The sequence below is a fragment of the Rutilus rutilus genome, assembly GCF_951802725.1.
Source record: "Rutilus rutilus genome assembly, chromosome: 1".
Classification (NCBI taxonomy): Eukaryota; Metazoa; Chordata; class Actinopteri; order Cypriniformes; family Leuciscidae; genus Rutilus; species Rutilus rutilus.
In genome coordinates this window covers 44,916,193-44,932,546 of record NC_140209.1, presented here as the reverse complement: position 1 = coordinate 44,932,546, position 16,354 = coordinate 44,916,193, and the positions used below count along the sequence as shown (strand labels likewise).

The 16,354-nt window shown below is 38.3% G+C and overlaps 1 protein-coding gene across 4 annotated transcripts in view; it reads right to left on the bottom strand.

Annotated features, from left to right (window-relative positions):
• The window catches only part of rbfox1 (RNA binding fox-1 homolog 1), a 257,018-nt gene extending 243,329 nt beyond the window's left edge, over window positions 1-13,689 (bottom strand). The window contains exon 1 of one of the 4 annotated variants that reach the window (XM_084399705.1): window positions 13,655-13,689. Coding sequence is in view for 2 of the 4 variants with exons in the window: in XM_084399701.1 (XP_084255827.1) it covers window positions 11,351-11,395 (45 nt within the window). In the remaining 2 variants the exon portion in view is untranslated. Of the gene's footprint in view, window positions 1-11,185; window positions 11,548-13,654 lie in introns of those variants that run through there. The other 3 variants (XM_084399704.1, XM_084399701.1, XM_084399707.1) reach the window with 3 other exon arrangements.
• Window positions 13,690-16,354: the final 2,665 nt, after the last annotated feature.

Sequence of the window (16,354 nt, the reverse complement as noted above, 5' to 3'; positions counted from 1 at the left end):
CAATTGGATGAGCCAATCACAACAAGCGACAACAGCTTGAACCCTTCAAGACACGTCTCCCACCCCAATGTCAATCACATAGGCAAAAAATGCAAACAATTCCAGTCTCGCTGGTGCTTTTTAAACAGAAAATGTATGTTGTCTTAAGGAACGGCATCTGCATAATACCCCATAATCCTGTGAATCCTGCAAACGTCTGTCTGACAGCAACATAGACAGAGCCCGCAGGAGAGGTTTAATCAAAGGTCAGGACAGAATCTTAACACCGTTTACCAGCATGGCCCAATCCCTCATTTGGTGCAGCGCCAAATCCCAACTCCGAGGGGAAATGTGATTGCAAATGACTTATTGTACAGTGCATGCTGATGAGAAACTAATGTCATTAAGAGAATATGCGAAAGCAATTGTTCGATGCACTTTTAATGGGAAGGAACATTTTCATCTCTGTTTTGACAGCAAACAAAGGCACGTCAATTGTTTATGACCATTTATACCTGTGCAAACGGAGGGAAAAGTGTGATTTGCCTTCACAGGTAAACTATTATTCAGGCTGTCATAGCAATACTGATGGACAGACAGATGGAGTGCTTGTTTTGCACTCAGCTTTACATGGACTGTATATTACAAAATAAACTTTGCTTATTGCTTGCGCTAGTCACCCTACACACAACCACTTAGGGATGCACCGTTACCATTTTTTCAGAATCGATCCGATCCGATACCAATCAAGTAGATTGGTAACTAGATTTTTAATCAAGTAGAATTTCTAAAACTCTGTGTTGAACTGAAAATCACTATTTTGTGTGTTAAAGGGATAGTTCACTTTGAAATTAATTTTTTATATGTTTTAGCTTACCTCAAGGGCATCCAAGATGTAGGTGTCTTTGTTTCCGCAGTAGTTTCAATTTTGATATTTTTAGGTCAAACCGTTCTTGTCTGTCAGTCATATAATGCAGGTCGATGGTCACTGGCTCAAAACACAAGCACAGAGTCCAAATTAAAACAATTCCCCATCGTCCAAATTAAACAATTCCCCATCGTAAGTACACATTGATGGCCTAAGACACGAAACGAGCGGTTTGTGTGAGAAAACGAACAGTATTTATATCGTTGTTATCTCTTGAAAACAGCACACGTCCAAATGATCTGACCGCGCGGGCGGGTATAGATATATACATAGATGTCGCCTTGGCTACGGTTTTGTTCCAATGAACTGCAGTAGCGAAGGCAACATCTAGTGTATACATCTATACCCGCCCGCGGGCGGGTATAGATGTATACACTAGATGTCGCTTGGCTACGGTTTCGTTCCAATGAACTGCAGTAGCCAAGGCGACATCTATTTATATATCTATACCCGCCCGCGCCGTCAGATCATTTGGACGTGTGCTGTGTTCAAGAGATAACAACGATATAAATACTGTTCGTTTTCTCACACAAACCGCTCGTTTCGTGTCTTAGGCCATCAATGTGTACTTACGATGGGGAATTGTTTAATTTGGACGATGGGGAATTGTTTTAATTTGGACTCTGTGCTTGTGTTTTGAGACAGTGACCATCGACCTGCATTATATGACTGACAGACAAGAACGGTTTGACCTAAAAATATCAAAATTGAAACTACTGCGGAAAAAAAGACACCTACATCTTGGATGCCCTTGAGGTAAGCTAAAACATACCAAAATTTTATTTCAAAGTGAACTATCCCTTTAAGGCGAGACACGGCAGGCAAAAACATAGATTTTCATGCGGTGGTCAGTTTTGAGATTTTGGGCTAGTTTACTCCTTCAATATGTGTTCTTTCAAGCTGCTATAAAGAAAACGTTGAAAATATACATTAAGATGTTTATTTTATTACATTTTGTTTACTTGCGGCAGTAAGTTTCTCCCGAATTTACCAGGAAGTTAGCATTCCAACGCGACACGCCGAGATCCGTCTGTTTACTGGAGTCTGTCACTGTAAAGCTCTGAGTCTCCTGCACAACGCTATGTAACCCAAATTTGGGCATTTCCTTTCTAGCAGTAACCAATCGTGAATGTCCAAAGGGGGATTTAAAGCTAACGACGATTTCTCATTTAGAGCTATTTAAATCTTTAACTGCCGTTTTCTCAAAATTAGTTTTTTGTCATTCTCCAGTACAAACATCTCAGACTATGTAGCACCTATGCACACCAAACTTTCCAGTTATACACTTAGCAGTATTCTGAAGATATTTTCAGAGGGATTTGTTAATAAATCATTCCTGGCCTGATTTATGTGACATTTTAATTAAAAAAAATATGGCGAAAATCTATTTTTTATGGCTATGGACACTATATTTTGATTCCCTAGGTAATGAAAGCATATATCCTGTAATCTGAGTTTTTATTTTCATCTTGTGTGTAAACAAAATGAAAAAATAATTTTGCACCTGGCTTTATCATATGTTCAGATCTATCTACCGAAAATATATGCAAAATTGTGCATATTTAATGAGATAATGCCTAATTTGCATAATTAAACATACAAATTTCTAAAACTTGTATTACATTTTTTTTTATATATATATATATACTTGTGTAAGTAATCAACTGAGGAAGTTTCATGGTGATATCTATTATTTTAAAATGTTACCCTATTCACCTGTAGTGTCTCGCCTTAAACACAATCTACTTAATACAGACAAAAATATATGATCATAATCTGACATAAATGCTATTATAAACTAGATTAGTGGATAATTCAGCAGTAAAATTTAGTCTAGAAAAATCACGAGTGCACAATAATTGTATAAAATCTGAACATTTTGTGAAAAAAACGTTTATCTATCTCACATTATACTATGACTTCAGAACACTTATAATATTGTGCACGAAAACGTATGGTGCTTTATAATGTTTGTGTGCCTTTTGTGGGGCTTAACAATAACACAGAATAGTATACGCACAATATCGGATTTGGATCGGCCTCGTCTGACCGATACCCGATCTGGCAAAAATGGTAGTATCGGTGCATCCCTATACAACCCCCCTCCTTTTCTTCGGGCTAACCCCTGAACTGGTTTTAAATAACTGCTTAACATAAAGATGCTTCTGTTTTACAGATTTCACTTAAAAAGATTGAGGACAACAGCCAATTTTCACTCAGGCACCTCGAGTCACCATGAACCACCACTGCATCAGAATGAAGACGGAAGGTACGGGCAAAGCGCAAACATCTGGAAATCCTGAAGAGATAGTGATACTTTTACAAGATTAAATAGACCACATTTAATAACATTTTACTGGGGAAGACTAATGTTTCCTTTCAAGCGCATTAGCATTTTGATAACCAGCTGAAGACTTTTCTTCCATTTGCGATAAGGAGAGAATGCAAGGCCGCATAGAAAGCATGAAATAATTGGCACGGCGCATGTGAAAAGTCAGCATTTAAAAAGGAGAGGGAGTAGAAATAAGGAAATAATAAAAAGGGGCTGAAAAAAAAACACATTTTCAGGTAGATGAGAACCAAGGGAGAGCTGATTCTAGAGTTCAGAGAAGGTTCGCTACAGCTCAGGGTGATTTCACAATTTGAGCAGTCCTCTATGTTGAATAAGTGTCTGAACTAATTATGTAAAAAAAAAAAAAAAAAAAAACATGCCTCAGCACTTTGCCCAGAGTTAGCCTGACGTATTGTACTGTACTTCCACTGACTGAATACAAAAAGATTGAGAGCCCCTACCTCATGCGATCTCCCTGATGTCTAAAATAAGAGGTAGAGTAGCCTCAATCTGTTATCACGCTTCTCAAAAAAGCCTTCAGATTGCGTTACCGTGTAAACGAAAAAGTAAAGCAATGACTCATCTGACCTATGAGTAAGGCTTGGTGTAACACACCACGGTAAAGCCTCTGGCGGATTTAAGACACATGAGCGTGTAGCCGTGCCACGGGGTGTTGGTGACTGGTCTGACAAAACCATGCTGTGTGAAATCACTTTGAATTATCACTGTTATCATCACCAGCAGGCCCCAACCTCAGAGAACCTAAGGACAAAACGCCCAACATTCAGCTATGAGATCTTGATGTCCATGAAGACTGACGTGACTAGTAACCCTTCCTCAAATACAAAAGCCTAAACGTATACAAGGAGCCAATTAAATCATTTACAAACAAACACAAATTAAAGGAGACATTAAGTGCGCCGCTAATGCCCGTCAGCGAATGTCATGAACATGGAGACTGAAGGTCAATGCGGTGGCGTATTTTTCTTCACTTAACTGCTCCTGAGCTATTGACCTGCAAAAGCCACATTTCTAATCTGTGCACCGTACCACGTCAAACATTAAAATTTTGCTAGTGATGAAAGCATTTATCGATGACTCATTCCAGTGTCAGGCAAGATTCGGTCACCCCGCAGGATCTAACTGATATAACTTTAAATGGGAGCTCTATTTGGTGCCTAAATAAAAATCTGTGTCAAGTCAAGTAAGTTTTATTTGTATTGTGCTTTTCACAACATATATTATTTCAAAGTAGCTTTACAAGAAAATGATGATGTTAATGTTTAATTAACATTGTGATTTTATTAAATATCTTAATATCTTCACACCTTATAGTCACATTTAGCAGATTAGAGCTGTATTGTTTACATTTTGCAACAATATAAACAAATCAAGCAGAAAATTGCTATATCCCTTTATGTAAGCAAGTTTAGCTGGATATTCTTAAATATCAGACTTTTTTTTACAGAGCTGTGCAATAATATAGTATGCATTTTGTCTTAACTTTGTCAATGTGACTATTAATATCTTTCAAAATGTCATATATCATATAACCAAAGAAAGCGTAACACTTTATTTTAAGGTGACGTATTTACACGTTACTTATACATGTACTTACTATAGTAATAACAGTAAATGATTGCATAATTACAAGTAACTAACCCTAAACCAAACCCTAACCGTAACTCTATAGTAAGTACATGTAGTTGTTAAATATTACTTGCTCAAATAACTTTTAATGAGTACTCTCTCTTTAGTGGATGTTTACAATTCCTACAAAAATCGCATAGCGATATGCCATTTGAAATATGTTGAAAAGACCATTAATGTCTGTTTTAGATAGCTCACCAGTATAGCAAACAGATACCGAAATTAACCTGAAAGCTTAACTTATACACTACACATTTGCACTTACACTACATGTAATTACGACAGTTTAATGTTTAAAATTAAAATTGAAATGTAATCTCAAAATGTTAAATGTCAAAATATTTCAGTTAGAAGAGTAGGTAAGATATACAGTACTGTGCAAAAGTCTTAGGCATGTTAATATCCCCCCCACTCCCCCACACAAAAAAATGGTTTTAAGTCAGTTATTTATATCTTTTGCTGTAGTGTGTCGGTAGGAAATATCAGTTTACATTTCCAAACATTCTTTTTGCCATTAATTGTAATAATCCAGTGAGATTTGTGTATGCACAAGGAATCTGACAACAGCCGGTATGATCTGATCTCACTATCATCGAGTCCGTCTGTGATTACATGAAGAAACAGAAAAAACTGAGACAGACTAAATCCAGAACAACTGCGGGAACTAGGGCTGTAATCAACCAAAGAAAATCTTGGTCGACTGAAGTCCGAAAATTTTCGACTAAAAATCGACTAAAAATTATGTAAAAAAAAAAAAAAAAAAACTTAAATTAATTAGCTGCGCACTGTGTGCAGTACTTGGTAGCCTTGTTGTCAGCCTAAATGAATTATAAATAAACATAAAAAACTAGTAGGCTATTTGCAGTATATTAAATCGTTTTTGACCTAATTATTTTGCACTGAAATGATGTCTGACACTCTGTCGGCTCTGACAGCGTTGCATCACGTGTACCTGCGCAATATCATAGCCTATAATTTCCGAAAATAGTACTATGTTGTCAACTAGTGATATCATCACAAGAACTTTTGAGGAATATGCAACATAATTTAGACAATTGTTTTTGTCATATGTATTATAACAACTGACAGACACTATCATTTCAGCCGCTCTGTGCAGCTCGCACACGCCGCTGCATAGGAGCTCAACTTCGCGGCTGAGACACGAATAGATTATTAACTTTTAAAAAAATGCTGCCACACTGCCGATGTCTTTGTTGACATGGTAGAAGAGGACTGACTGACTATGAATTAAACGCTCTCACAATTAAATAAATAATATTCAGCAAACCTTCTAGTAGCCTACTTTCTTCAGTCTGTCTCTCTTCTCCAGTGGGTTGGGCTAATCCAAAAGAAGTGAAATCAAGAGGGGTGTTCTGAAGACAGACTGTTACCTGTGAAACAGGGGTGCTCTGAAAACACCCCCATTAGCAATTAGTGCTTTCCACCTGATGAAATGAACGCGGCAACACTGAATGGGGCAAAAAATCGACCAATCAGAAATTTGGGTCGAGCCAGAACGTATCGACCAAATAATCGACTAATCGACTGGGAGATTACAGCCCTAGCGGGAACGTCTCCAAGATGCTTGAAGAAACCTTCCTGCAAAGCTACAGTACTGTGAAAAGTACTGGCACTTGTGTTAAAATGCTGTAAAGTGAGAATGCTTTCAAAAATAAAATCACAAATTGAATTTATTTATGATTTAACTTCTATTAACTAATTCAAATCAATATATGGTGTAACGACCCTTCGTGTTTAAAACGGCTTTTGTCCAGGACAGGTACACTTGCGCATAGTTTTTCAGGTAGCTTTGCAGGAAGGTTTCTTCAAGCATCTCGGAGACGTTCCCGCAGTTCTTCTGGATTTAGTCTGTCTCAGTTTTTTCTGTTTCTTCATGTAATCACAGACGGACTCGATGATGGTGAGATCATACCGGCTGTTGTCAGACTCCTTGTGCATACACAAATCTCACTGGATTATTACAATTAATGGCAAAAAGAATGTTTGGAAATGTAAACTGATATTTCCTACTGACACACTACAGCAAAAGATATAAATAACTGACTTAAAACCTTTTTTTTTTTTTTTTTGGGAGGGGGGGGGGGGGGGGTATTAACATGCCTAAGACTTTTGCACAGTACTGTACTTATACTGACAAATATTTCAGTAAGAAGAGTGTAATTAGGGTTGGGTATTGAATTTTAGCGATTCCATTTCCAATTCTTATCGATTCCAAAATGGTCAAACATTTATCAAACATTATATTTTGTGTCTTTTTGCAAAACATTCTGTTGCAGCTGAATACCATGAACAAAAATCAGCCGCCAAAAGAACAACTAACTAATATAAATTTCAAACATTATTAAATACAGTCAGTAATACAATAAGAACAAATAAGCAAATTAACAATAGCAGCACAAATAAACACAACTGAACAAAGTTCAGAAATCGAAATCAAATAACATTGCATAGTTTTATTTGTACCACCAGTGCAACAAAAGGATGGCCAGAAAGGATTTTTTTAATTATCTAGAAGAAGAGATTGTCATAATGTGCTAAAAAAAAATTTTACGGGCATTACAAATGGTCCAAAGGGGATTGAATTCTGCAGAGGAGATATAATCTTGCACAACACCGGGCAAATTCCACTTAGGTCTAATTAAATCACTGTTTTGTTTGGCCATCTATGATTTCGTTTAACACTGAAAGGTGTCACCACATCTTCATCCCTTTATCCTCTCTTAATGGTTTGACGATATAGAGATAGAGATTTAACTCTGCCCACCGTGAACATAATTTCAATTACATTAAAAATGTCAACACAAATAACTGTGCCAGCATGAGATCTACAACTGAGATACTATGTGCTGGGGGTGCTTTCTTAAGAGGATGATGCAGGTGCTAAATGCTAATGGCTTTGAGCGCTACAATCCACGACCACGGCCAATTAAGATTTGCAAATGCGTGTTTATCAATGCAAACAGAGTTGGGATTAAAAACAGATTATCCTGAAATTCATTGCCACAAGGGCCAACATACACCATTACATTCCAATAAACTGGTTTCTTCTCCAGGCCAATAAGCATCTCCCTCCCTGAGGCTATTAAGCAGCTATTCTGTCAGTCTTCTTCATTCACAGACCTTCTACAAGCAGCAGTATTATCGATTGCACTGGAAACCCTTAATAACCCAGGACAACAAACAACCAACATGGATACTTTCTTCTTGAAACTGCAGTTACAGTTCGCCCTCTGGGATTACACAATAAATCACTTGCTTATCGCCTAGCACTAGGCTTCTTGGTTGGTACATCACATTAATGAGATTCATCACATGTCTGTGCTTTTAAATCTCTATCATGCACTGATAGAAAAGACCAAATTTGACGAAGGCTGTCTAGACTGCATTCTCAAACAGACTGCTTTAAAAACCTTTATGGAATAATAGAGAGGGTTAAACAGCTTTGTGTGGAAGTCAATGACAAACGTCATTGTCAATGCAAAACTTATCTGTCATGTTCTCTCTGGAAATTACTGTGAGCATAAAGAATAAAAATGTGACTAAAGTATCAAAATTAAAAGGTCAATTAATATTTTTTTTTCCATGTATGAGCTTCCCCCTTTGCAGGATTAACCCATGTCTTTCCTCCACATAACATCCTATTGTTTCATATAATCTTCCATATTTCTCCACGGCCTATTTAAATGTAGCATTGTGAAACAAAATCAAATGACTGGTACCGCATTTGCTCAATAAATTGAACAGACAGGCCAGTTACAGTTATGTTATTTTAATGCATAATGTGCATGAATTTCTAATTATTTAAAAATGTATCATTTACCATTTAAAAAACAAAAACAAAAAAACACTACAATTTCAAAGTGACAACTCAAAGTTCTTAGTCTACAAAAAAAGAGAAACAAGTGTCATTATCTACATTCATAACACAACCAAACAACGCATTTGAGACATAAGGTACTGCTTCTTCAGGAGCTTTATAACTTAAGGACTAATACTCCATTATATCACAGTCTGATGAAAATAAAAAGGCTTTATAAAGACAAAATCATACAAATCATTTCCTACTCATGATTTCAATCCTGTCAGGGCAAAAAGAGCCAAGTGTTCTGATTGGGCAGGTAAGAATTTGACTGACAGCATTTAATCAGGCCTTATAATTTGCACTGCTCTATAATGTCCTTGCTCTGGTAGCAGCTAGAAAACTATCTGACATTACAAGTCAAAGTAGACTATATTTGAAGGAAATGGATTTTGAAACTTAAGCTCTGCTTTTTATTCAGAAACCAAATTCCTTCACCAGAATGTCACAAAGCTTGTTTCTATATGCTATGCAGCAGACATACAGTACTGTATCGCATATAAACGCAGAAAATCAACACAAAAAAAAAACATAAAAATCACACAAAACGAATACTGCCAATCAGAACCTATTTTCCCTGTTCAAAACATTGAGAGTGTAACAGAGTTTTCCAGGAAGGTGTTTAAAAGTTCATCTATTAGTGCCAAATTCATTTGGTGTGGAAAATAACACCACAAATCATCTGAGACATGGAGAAATCATACAGAGCGTTTTGACATATTGTTGTGCCATGGATCTTGGCACATTTTCTTCCATTTGTTGGCACTGTGTCATAGCCACAGTGATTCAGTCTCCATTTGTAGTAAAATGAAAAACATCGGCATTGTGTAGGACCTTATACGGGCTCAGCTGTTGTTTTCTGTGCATAATATTCCTCTGTGGGAAACCACGATTTTAACCATTGACTCCAGAATGAAAATTGGTCTTTTGCCATATACTAAGCAGGGTGCAGGGAGCACTCCTTTATTGAAGCTGGCCATTAAGCATTACAATTACGAATCAAAATTGTAGGTTCTTGTGCTCTTGTGCCTATACGGCTAACAAATGAAAATAGCAGATTCTTAATTACCTTATTACACTATTAGTGTTATAGTTAAACACAAAATGCCTCCTCTGTCACACAGAAATGTTATGTATTGAGCAAAAAAAGCCTGGTTTCAGGCGATTTAAGACATTAGAACTGTCATATATGTCACAAAGCTTTATGTTAGTAGTCAGATGTGGCTCGTTTAAACAAATGCAGGACATAAACACAGATCAAGAGTGGCTTAGCTGCATTCCACTGTCACTGTACAACTCAACATGGTGCAATATCTTATATTTCTTAAAGGTTTAAATGTGACAGATCTCGGACCACACATTAGTGACAGTGGAATTAGTCAGACTCAGAGTAAACCACTCAAGTGAAAGTGTCTCTGATGTTAACCTGGGAAAGGTTAAGACCTGTTCTCCAGGATGCTTCAAATAAACCAGAGCCTGATTAAACTGGAAGTTACGATCGCTCTCATAAAACAGAACCCAGGGTCTGTGTGTCCACAAATACCTGTGTAAATCACACCTGCCGTCATAACTCAGCTGAAGTAACTGTAATGATAATCTGGAAAAATGGTGTATTAAATAATAATAATCACATTTCAAATTAAAAACAACAGAACACACCACACCACAAACGGTTCACACATGGCTAGTAAACTGCATACTACTAGATTGTATAAGAGGGTGCAGGGTACATTTCTCAAGCTTTTTATTCTCTATATGAAATGAGGTCTACATATGAGAAGTTCAGTCAGTTTGTGACTAACGTCCACGAAAGACTACGCTATTCCCTGAGCATAAGGCAGTGAGAAAGCAGTTATCAGTCTGTCTCCAAGTGACAGTCTGAAAGGCATTATTGTTTGTCATCTTCTTTGTAACCCTATTTCAGATTTCAACATCAAGTACGTTTGCAGTGCACAGTTTTCTTCCTGACTCCCACTGTCAAGCGCACAGATGCATGTATTGATTTCAGTGTGAGAAGATGAACTTTCCAGTCGCAGGTGAACCAGCAAAGTCCTTGGAAATAACGCAGAGAACTAACGCTGTAACATTTAAATCCCAATGATCTCAAAGCCTGTTTAATCAAGCAGATGAAAGCGTAACTTTGCAAGCTAGGTAAACCACATCTTAACGACCACAAAGTCCTTTAGAAATGGTATCAGTGTACTGGCATCGACCATTAAAGAGAGAGCATGAGATATGGACCATTCCTTAACTCAAGAGATCTCTGAGAGCATGCCTGAACCCAAAACACATGCCATGCAGAAAGCACCGGTCTCTCTCTCTCAAGTCCCTGAGAAATGTCCCTCAACGCCACAAACCTCAGGCGTGCATCAAGATGCAAGAATACAAGCCAAGCTGTTGAGATGTCACCACTAACCTTTGATGTTGCAATAAGGCTCAAGCGAGAGTCGAACGAGAAGAAAAACGTGTCGGCTGAAGGTTTAACGGCGGCACACTGAAAACATCCCACGATTTCGCGTTCAAATTCCTCCTCTAACCAACGTGCTCATTTTCCTTTCTCCCCACCGCTCATGTGTCTTACCTGAAGGGCATCTCCCACGACTGCAATTAGCTGCCAAGATTTCATTGTGGTCGGGCAGCGAAAACGCAAAGGAAAAGTGCCTCCTGTTTTCTCAGTGGAGGTAAACCGATTGCGCGCGGAGAGAGGCAGAACGGGCAACGGAGAGCGCGCGAGTGGTAGTCAGTGGACCGTATCCACGTGGTGCCATGTAAATGACTGCATCTGTCACTCCACGCGCCTGTGCCACAGTCATCCTTGTGATCCTTCTCAAGTTCACACCATTGAGCCTGACTTTGGCTCAGGGGTTTAGTGTAAACAACTCGAAAGTGATGCACGGAATCCTACAGCTTTTCTGCACCACAAGTCCATCTAGTTAAGTGGCAAATGCTGAGCTATGCATTCGGGCTGAAAGTTATGTTCTGTATAGATACCAGTTTCTTTTACAAGCTAAATGTATGAATGCATTCAGTTAATCTTAAATAAGATCCATTCTGTATTTATTCTTGCAAAAACCATTAGAAACGAGCGATGGAACTGAAATAACTGCCATACCATCACCCCTGAGATGACAGCAGATGCTGAAATTAATAAATTAATAAATAAAAAAATTAAAAATGTCACATCTGATAAAATAGGACTTTGTATAGGCGTATTTTCCAGTTGTGTGCACTTGTATTAATCTATTTGAAATAAAAGCTTAAACTTAAAAGAATACATTGTTTACAAAAAAAATGAAATAAAAACATTAAAACTGATAAACAATTATTTTAGTATTATTTAGTATAGCCTATACAAATAATACAATTTTATGTAATTGTTTTCTTAAAAAAAAAAAAAAAAGATAATTAAAGGGTTAGTACACCCAAAAATAATATGTCTGTCATTAATTACTCACCCTCATGTCGTTCCAAACTCGTAAGACCTTCGTTCATCTTCGGAACACAAATTAAGATATCTTTTATGAAATGGACTATTTTAATGATGCCTTGACTCTTTACCTTTCTAGGCCTTGAAAGTGGTAATTTTGTTGGAGTCTATGGGGAGTCACAAAGCTCTCAGATTTAATAAAAAAAAATAAAAAAAAATATCTTAATTTGTGACCCTGGACCACAAAACCAGTCACATGGGAAGATTTTTTTAAATTGAAGAGTAAGCTTTCCATTCCAATAATCCATTGATGTATGGTTTGTTAGGATAGCGCAATATTTGGCTGAGATACAGCTATTTGAATCTGGAATCTGAGGGTGCAAAAAAAAAATTAACATTGAGAAAATCGCCTTTAAAGTAGTCCATTTATGTTTGCAATTGTGCTGTATTCACTCACAAAATTAAATGTTTTATATATTTACGGTAGGAAATTTAAAAAACATCTTCATGGAACATGATCTTTACTTAATATCCTAATAACTTTTGGCATAAAAGAAAAAAATCAATACTTTTGTCCCATACAATGTATTGTTGGCTATTGCCAAAAATATACCCGTGCTACTTGTGACTGGTTTTGTGATCCAGGGTCACATTTGTGTTCCGAAGATGAACAAAGGTCTTACAGGTTTGGAACAACATGAGTGTAATTAATCACAGAATTTTCATTTTTGGGTGAACTAACCCGTTAATAATTCTAATAATAACTGTTTTGAAGTAAATTTGATTACCAAAGTGCATGCATACAATATATAATGCCTAATTGCTGTTACAATCCAAAAAGTGGGATTTATAGGCCTACTCGACATTATTTTACACAGTTCATGGACAGTCTGGTATGGTGTTACGGTATGGTTTGGGAACATAAGAATTCCTTTGTACCTGTATCTGTACGTATGTTGAATAAGTGTTTATCCTAATCATTGTAAAGTCTAAACTGTCTTTTATATGTCCATGCAGCAACATGTAGTCCACAACAAATTTCCTTTCAAGGACAATAAAGTATACTACTACTACTACTACTACTACTAGTTGTGGAATATATTTGTTATTATTATTATTATATTTCCCTTACAATGACGTTGAAACAAAGTGTTCCAACACTCCCCGCTCTCTACTACTTTACTTTGAGTGAAATTGAGTAAAAACAATAAGCCCACTTTCACATCCATTTCTGTATCATTATCTCCTTAGCCATCTTTTTTTTATCCTCTTACAGATCTGACAGATATATATTGCTGTCGGATAGCACGTGAATTCCCCCGTATTAACCCTGTTGTATTAAGTAGCCCGATCAAACTGCGCCCTGCCTTTGATATGAAATGCAATCACAGTAGTCAGTCTCATGCCTCTTAGCAGTCACTGCTGATAAGTTTAGCATGAGGCCTCTCCTGGACTTACCCCATCCCTGGCATGAGGTCGAGAACTTGAAAGGCATTAGTCGACTGCAAGGTCCTTGGCAACTGTGACATCTGACAACCACATGACAAGAAAATATCTCCCTTTTTTTTTCCTGGTGAGCAGCAGGAGGCTAGTGTAGATCAGTGTGATAGCAGTCACCGCTGCAAAATCCCGGTGACAGTCTACATAAATTGGGTTAGCAGCAGCCCCCACAGAGCTGCATCAGGCAGGGAGACTAAAGGACTTGTCATAGGTGACCTCTATGTAACTACATCCCTGCTGCTTTGAAGTGCCGTGAGACATGATGTTTAATATGTATTCCATCCTGCCCTGACATTCCAATTTCTTAGCGCCTCACAATGTTTATTAGAGTGTTTTTATGCATGCAGACTTTTATCATTTCATCATGAGCACAGTCATCTGAACGTTTTTTTATCCCCCAAGTGCCAAAATTATGAACTAATAGCCCTGGGATGTTTATTAGCTGACAGCCGTCCTTCAAGCAAAACTCATCATGTTTGGGGAGTCTAGGATTCAAATAAAAAAAAAAATCATTTTTAGACCTCCAGTGAACTGGTGCTTGACTGAAATAAAATGTAACAGCAGACTTTAATCCTTTCATCTAAGAGACACCATAGAGCCCCACTCTTTTTATTCTTTTTTTTTTTGGTGCCATTCCTCAAGCCGTGACGCTATTCCCTCATGCATTAAATACCCAACACATTACAAAATAGGCCACCTTGTAGGGCCCTGCATGTTAACACACAGCATCCCACTTTAGGTGCAAATGAGAGCAAGGGGACAGGGAGAGGACAGAGGCTAGAGAGATGGACAGTTCCGTACAGTGGATTAGAGATTCTTCCTTGCCAACATTTATGGTTATTTATGAGTCTCCAACACAATATCGGTAATGGGTTACCGTTCATCCAGGTCTCCCCGGGCGCACCCCTATACGTTTACACAAATTAAAATTGGCAACATGCCATTTGTTTCCACAGCGCCTCTTGCTTCCAACCAGGTCGCTAATGGGATTATTCAGTTCTTGTTTTTATGAGCACAAACAATGTTGGAATCATCTGCGTGCCGTAGATCTGTTACCCTTATTTCCACTTTCTCATCTTATTTAATTAGATTTCTGACTGATTTGTCCCGTGCTGTGATTGACAGATGCCAGTACGTGGTTATCACAGGCTTAGTATTTCACGGAAGGCACGCAGGCCAGTTAGCTGCACATATACTGTAGCGCGTCAAGGACAACTCTTACGATAAGCTGATAGAATCTGGGCCGTAGGTAGCAGAAGCAGCGGCAGTCTCTATAAATTGTCATTATTGAATATGCTGTTCTTCATGCCAATGCGATAAGAGTGCATTAAATGAGAGGGGTGCACAATGCCAGAGAGAACTGAAAGGAGACATTTCGATTTCATTTTCATCTGTTTAATTTGTTCCTATTACACGCAACAGCTCTACCTTTGTGCTCGGGCCTCCGAATCGGTTAAGTAATAATTGTAACGTTGACATGTTGAGCGATGACAAGGCAAAGCGGTCGAGGAGATTGTTGGTCACGTACAGTATATCCAGGAATAAGCTAAGAGGATTTTTCTCTCTCTCTGCAGCTCCTGGCGGGGGGGGGTGGGGGGCTGTCTCATCTCTTCATTGTCTGTGCGGCTGTTGAATCTGCACAAATTATTTATTCTCCATTCCCGTAATTACCTCCTCCTTCTTTAAATAAGAGACACCGCTTGATCGCCAAATTGCCTGATGGTGACAATAACTCGTATTTGTCGGAAAAGTTCAAGGGCTGTGGCTTTCCATTGTGCAATAAAAAAAGAAGTCAATAGAGAGATTAGCGTGCACTGAGAAACTCAATATATATTCAAATATGAATAGCAATGTGATTCGGAGTTAGCCTTCTAGACTATTATCTTAGGATAATCTCATCAGATTCTGTTTATTGCTTTCATTTATAACTCTGCCGTCCTCCCCAATTCAGCCCGCACTGTTTCATCATCTTATTTACTTAGAACAACTTTGAAGCTCTTAACAGTTGCTTTCCCCATGAGAGGCGGTCAGGGCCTCGACGCCCCAAGCTGCTCCCTACCTCAGAGCCTAATTGAGGGAGATGGGTAATGGAAGTGACTTCTCTGCCTTGTGAGAGCGAAAATTCCATCTTGCTACTAATCCACGACAAACTCTCAGGTTCAAAACCGTGTGACTCACCGGCAGAGCCTTGGCAAGAATTAAGATTGCAATCTATGGCAGATGAATGCTTATCTAATTGAGCTGATACTTTATGATTTAAATTAATGAGGCGAGAGGCGCCGTGACAGAAGCATGGTGTTGTTGCTTTTTAGCCGTTTCGCTCGCAGCCATGTAATTTTGTTAATACGCAGATTGCCGATACCAAAACGCAGGAATACCTTTGGGATCATGCCGTAACCACTGTCAGTATGATTGAAATGCAGTGGGGCTTTCCTCCGTGCACTGGGTGGGTTGTTGATGGGTATACCGATCGGTGGCCTGTCTTTGTAAGACAAAGGCAGCATGATGAATGCTGTCAGGCACGTTTAAAGCCGCCATCTCGATTTCGTCCCACATTCCACCATCTTTCCCTAAAACAGGGATATGTTCTTTATTCTGGAGTGGGGCCACGGAGCCTCATCCATCAACGTGGCAACACATGGTGCAGCACTGCTCATA